A 5,519-nucleotide genomic window follows, 5' to 3' on the forward strand; every position below is an offset into this window, starting at 1 on the left:
GGTGGCCGTGTCCATGGCGGGCCGGGCCGGGCCGCGCGGGGCCCCAGTCAATATTGACTCTGGCCGGGCCGGGTTATCGGGGCGGCGCCGCCGGCGCGGCCGCTCCCCGACGCGCGGCCCCCCGTCCCCGCAGGTGGCGGGCGGCGCCGGCGCCGGCACCTTCACCTACACGAACCCCGCGGCGCCGGAGCAGCCCTGAGGCCCCGCGGCCGCCTCCTCTTTTGTACAAATAAACCTTACCGCGGAGCCGCGTCCGTCCCCGCGCCGCACCGGCGCCGGCCCGGGGCTATGGGGTCGGGGGGCAGCCCCTTTCCCGCCCCCGTTTGCGCACGTGGCGGCTGCAGGTGACGCCCGGTCCATAGAAAGAGCAGGGGAGGGTCTCAAAGCGGCATCGTCCAGGGGGGCAGCGGGTCCCCCATGGCCCCCCCGCCGGCCCCCTGCTCGGGGGGTTATTGCAAATCCCCGGAGGCAGCGAAGGAGGAGCCGCAACTTCCAGCGGGGCCCTCGCCCGGCCACGGAGCCGCTGCCGCGTGCAGGGGCAAACACGGAACCAGGGGCAAAAACAGAGCTGGGGCAAACGCGGAGCCGGGGGCAAATGCGGAGCTGGGGGCACCGGGGAACTGAGAGCTAATGTGGAGCTGGGGGCAAATGTGGAGCTGGGGGCACCTGTGGAACTGGGGGCGAATGCTGAGCCAGAGGCAAAAGCGGGGCTAGGGGGGGCCCATGGAGCTGGGGGCAGCTCCTGGCCCCACGTGCAGCCCCCTGGGAGCCGGGGGGTTTCTTGCCAGGGCTGTGGTCCCACCGTGGCCATGGGCTGCGGTTGCCCCAGTCCCACCCTGGCCACGGGCTCTGGTGGCCCCAGTCCCGCCCTGGGCCGCGGCGGCGCACACCACGGCGCCGCAGGGCTCCGGCTTCGCGCTTTATTGCAGGATGCAGCATCAGGCAGCGGCCGCCGGGGCCCCGCGCCCCGCTCTGCACGCGGCCTCCAACCCCCTCGGCCTCCCCCCGCCCGCCGCGGCCTCCCCCTCCCCAGCCTCGCGCCCGCGGCTGCCCCCCCAGCCCCGCGTCGCCCCCGCGCCCCCCTCCCCGCTCCTGGCGCGTCCCGACCTTCCGCCGGGACCGGCCGCGCGCCCGGCTCCGAGCACCCGAGGACRGGGAGCCGGTGTGGGGCAGGGGGGCAGCTCCCCCCTCCCCGTAGCGAGCCCCGGCGCCGGGGCCGTGTCCCCCCGCGGCGGGCGCCGCTCAGTCCCCCTTGGCCAGGCCGCCGATGGTCACTTTGCGCTCCTGCTTGGCGGCCACGAGCTCCTGGAGGTGCAGGGCGCCGCCGCCGATGAAGCAGAAGGCCGGGCACACGGGCCCGGAGCAGTCCACGCCGCACTCCCACAGGCCGCGGAAGGACACGGCGTCGTAGAAGCTCACGCGGCCCTGCTCGTAGTCCAGGCAGACGCCGAGGCGCGGCGGCAGCGGCACCGTGCAGCCGTTGGGCTCGCGCGCCGTGAGCGCCGCGCCGTGCGGCAGCAGGATCTTGCCCATGCCGATGGTGAGGAAGGCGTAGGGCGGCGGCGCYTCCACCGTCGCGTCCTCGGCGCCGCTGTCGTGGCCGCTGTCGGGGTCGTACCTGCGTGCGGGGACGGGGTCAGGGCCGCGGGCTCCGCGCAGGGCGAGGAGGGCTCCGCGCCGCGCCGGGGCTCCCCGCTCCCGCTCACCTGGGGCTCACCACGTCCTGCGGCACCTGGAACCACTCCTGCAGTTTGCTCTCCAGCCCCACGCCCACCTTGACCAGGTAGGAGCTGGGGTCCACGCAGCAGGCCCAGTAGCTCTTGCCCTGCGTGACGGCCACGTCGCCGATGACCAGGTCGACGGAGAGGTGGCAGCTGGTCATGAGGCGCTCGGCCGCGAAGAGCATGGGCACGCCGGGCACGCTGCGCACGGCGCGCTGGTCCTTGCTGATGGCCAGGCGGTCCCGGTTGAAGCCCCAGCGGTTGTCGAGGAAGAAGTTGAGCACTGCGGAGGGAGAGGGGCCGGTGAGCAGCRGGGAGCGGCGGCGGCGCGAGGCCGGGCGCCGGCTCCCCGCGCCTCACCTGGCGCGGGCGGCGTGTGCAGGTAGATGTCCTCGCTGTAGTCGCCGAAGCCGGCCTTGTTGCAGCCCTTGACGCGCAGCACGTAGACGCTGTCGGTGTCCAGGTACTCGACGAGGGCGCTGGTGCCGCGCACCTCCTCGCGCCGCTGCCACAGCTTGAGCCCCTTGGCCTTGGCGTCCGTCTTGCGGAACTCGACCGTGTAGTGCCAGGCGGGCGGCGAGTGCTGCGGCAGCCGCCAGCACAGGAAGATCTGGTCGTAGGCGTAGGTGCGCTGCGTGTCGATGACCGGCGCCTCGGGCGCTGCGGGGAGAGGCAAGGGGCGGCGTGAGGCCGCGTCCGCGCCGGCGGGCGGGGAGGCGGCCAGGCGCAGGAAGGGGGCACATTCCAGACGGACGCACAACCGGCAGGATTGTCTAGGGGGATCTGACTGCAGAGACCGTGTGGAGGCGCCGAGGAGGGAGTCGGGGGGCAGCGGAGCCGGCTGCGGCAGAGCTCCGGGGACCAGACAGGCTGAGTGCAAGTCGAGGGGAGGAGAGAGAGAGACAGAGAGAAAGAGAGAAGGATGGAGACGGCCGGAGAGGAGGAGGAGGATGAGCATGGCGGAGCGGCGCCAGCTGGAGCGGAGAGGCCGAGGTGGCAGAGAGAGAGAGAGCGGCGGCGAGATGAGCGGATGGGAGGACAGAAATGGGGCGAGAGGGGACGGGGAGGGCGGCAGCAGATGGAGGGATGGGGGCGGCGGATGGGGGGCGGAGGCGACGGGGCAGAGCCCCCGGCGGCGGCGGCGCGGGATGGAGGAGGATGGCGGCGGAGCGGGGATGGCGGGATGGGGCGGGAATGGGGATGGCGGGATGGGACAGAGAGAGCGGGTTGGCGCCGGGGCAGGGGAGTGACTTGCCTCAGTTACTTCAGTGACGACTCAGCAGCGGCCGCAGCCTATAAACAAAGAGAGGTAGAAGCAGGTCTGAAAAGTGTTGCCAGCCGGTCCTGGCAGGGCCCACGCGGCACCTGCCCTGGGCGGGAAGAGCCTGCCCTGCTGGGGCCAAGGACCTGGGGCCGCCTCCACGCGGCGCCCGGCTCCACCTGGGCTCTGCTGGGGCCGTCCCTGGCGCGGAGGGCAGCGGGCAGCCCCGCTGGCACCTGCGGGGGGTCCTGGGCGGGGGCTGGGGGGGGCGCATGGCGCTGCTCTGCCCGCGGGGGGGCCGCTCCACGGCACAGGCGGTGCCGGCGTCCTGCTGCGGTTACCTTTGATGAAGGCCAGGTCCGTGAGCAGCTTCAGCTCCCGGCTCACGTCCAGCTGGAAGTGGCCGAAGGAGGCGGTGGCCGCGGGGCGGAAGCTCTGCAGCGAGTCCGTGGCCCTCAGCATCCTGGAGCGGAGCAGAGCGGGCGCGTGGGCGGCGGGAAACGGGGCACCGGGAGCCCCCTCGGACCCCCAGGGAGGCAAGGGGACCCCCAGGGAGACAACGGGGATGCCAGCGGCCCCGGCGCCGCGCGGTACCTGTTGTGCAGCTGCTTGGCGGCCTGCACGAAGCAGGGCTGGTCGGTCTCCTTGAGCACCTCCTGCGCGTAGCCGACCATGCCCGAGTTCTCCAGCATGGCCTGGTGCTCCTGGATCTGGCCGTGCAGGCTGGCCAGGCGCTCCTGCTGGCACTCCTCGATGGCCTGCAGCAGGGCCGCGCGCTTCTCGTCCAGCGCGGCGCCCAGGCCCGCCAGGAGCCGCGACACCTCCTCCTTGGCCTGCGCGCCGTTGGCCTGCGGAGCGCGGCGCCGTCAGCGCGGCCGGCCCCGCGGCGCCGCGCGCCCGCCCGGAGCGCCCGCACGCACCTCCGTGTGCTTCACCGTCTCCTCCAGCTCGGCGATCTGCGTCTGCACCGCGTCCTGGCTGCTCAGGATGTAGGCCAGGCTCTTGCTGAGCTTCTCCTGCGGGAAGGACGCGGGGATGAGCTAAAGCCCGACCCCGACCCCTCTGCGGCCCTCCGGCACGGCCAGGCCACCCCATGGCAGCAGGGAGGAAGGGGCCACGCTCTTCTCGTGGTGGCCAGTGACAGGACAAGGGGCGATGGGTGCAAGATGCAACCCAGGCAGCTCCAGCTCCACGTGAGGAGGAACTTGGGCAGTGTGAGGGTGCCCGGGCCCTGGAATAACCTGCCCAGGGAGGCTGTGGAGTCTCCTGCTCTGGAGATCTTCCAAACCYGCCTGGATGCAGCCTGTGCCACCTGCTCTGGGTGTCCGGGTTGGACTAGAGCAGGAAGGTTGGACCAGGTGATCTCCAGAGGTCCCTTCCAACCTCAACTGCTCTGGGATGCTCTGCTTTCCAAGCCCCTGGCAGTGCCCGGTGGCAGCTCCCGTCCCCGCGGGGTCCCCCAGGCCCCTCCTTACCCTGAGGGCCTGGTAGGCGCTGAGCACGGGGGTGATTTTGTGGCCGCTGTGGGTGCGGCGCACGCGGCACAGCTGGCACACCAGGCGCTGGCACGTCTTGCAGTAGTGAGTCACCTCCTCCTTGTGCTCCGGGCACGTCAGCCCCTGCGTGGACACAGGGGGGGCTCAGCGTGCGATTGGGGGGGGTCTCCCGGAAAAAAAAAACGGGAATAGCGCAAGGTGGGAAGGAGAGGGGGTGCAGGCACCCACCTTGGGGCGGAAGGTGAGGGTGGGCGGCGTGGGCTCGTGCTGGGCCTTCTGGGTGCCCCACGGGTGGTAGAGCTTGAAGCACTCGTTGCAGAAGCTCGACTTGCACTCGGTGCAGCCCTTGGTGGCCTCGAGGCGCGGCGGCTTGCAGAACTGGCACATGATGGCGGCGCCCATGTCGATGCTCTGGCGGTAGCGCTCCACCACGCGCTCCAGCGTCAGGTTGCGGAAGAGGCCGCCCAGGCCGCGCTCGCCCAGGTCCACGTCGCGCCGGCACGCCGGGCACGGGAAGCTGAAGCTCGGCGGGTGCGCGGCGCCCCGCTTGCGACCGGGGTAGGTGCCGAAGCCTGCGGGGAGCACCAGGGCGTCACCGCAACACCCGACACAGTGTCACCGCAACACCTGCCGCGGCGTCGCCGCAACACCCGCCGCGGCGTCGCCGCCGGCACCCACCGGACTTGAGGAGGCGGTCGAGGCGGTCGGGYTTGGGGCCGGCGCGGCGGGGCAGGCGGGGGCTGCGCGTGGCCGGCGTCGAGGCGGGCGACGAGGGCTCGGAGGCGGCGTCGCCGGCGGCGGCGGGGCCCTGCGGCGCCAGCGCCTCGGCCGCGCACACGTGGCACACGTTGTGCTGGCACGGCAGCGCCAGCGGCTGCTTGTAGGTCTCCTTGCAGGACGGGCACACCAGCTCCCGCTCCATGTTCTTCATGCTGGTCTGGGGGTTGGGGAATTGGGGGGTCACTTTGGGGTCCCCCCGCCAACCCCGCCTCGTCCCGTGCCCATCCCGGGATCCCGCCGCTCCCGCGGGGCCCACGGAGG

At 72.7% G+C, this 5,519-nt stretch overlaps 2 protein-coding genes across 2 annotated transcripts in view; one reads left to right on the forward strand and one right to left on the reverse strand.

Annotated features, from left to right (window-relative positions):
- MUC1 (mucin 1, cell surface associated) overlaps positions 1-199 on the forward strand; it is a 4,655-nt gene extending 4,456 nt beyond the window's left edge. The window contains exon 7 of the mRNA XM_026045966.1: positions 134-199. Coding sequence (XP_025901751.1) covers positions 134-199 — 66 coding nt within the window. The remainder of the gene's footprint in view (positions 1-133) is intronic.
- Positions 200-1,242: 1,043 nt separating this feature from the next.
- Positions 1,243-5,483, reverse strand: TRIM46 (tripartite motif containing 46). Its single transcript, XM_026045967.1, has 10 exons — positions 5,463-5,483; positions 5,157-5,415; positions 4,707-5,050; positions 4,458-4,601; positions 3,903-3,998; positions 3,577-3,830; positions 3,324-3,445; positions 2,082-2,381; positions 1,707-2,004; positions 1,243-1,618 (listed from the first exon to the last, which is right to left on the reverse strand). Exons 1-10 carry the CDS (start codon positions 5,481-5,483, stop codon positions 1,243-1,245), a joined length of 2,214 nt encoding a protein of 737 aa, XP_025901752.1.
- Positions 5,484-5,519: the final 36 nt, after the last annotated feature.

The sequence above is a fragment of the Nothoprocta perdicaria genome, unplaced genomic scaffold, assembly GCF_003342845.1.
Source record: "Nothoprocta perdicaria isolate Ctin4 unplaced genomic scaffold, notPer1 scaffold_419, whole genome shotgun sequence".
NCBI lineage: Eukaryota > Metazoa > Chordata > Aves > Tinamiformes > Tinamidae > Nothoprocta > Nothoprocta perdicaria.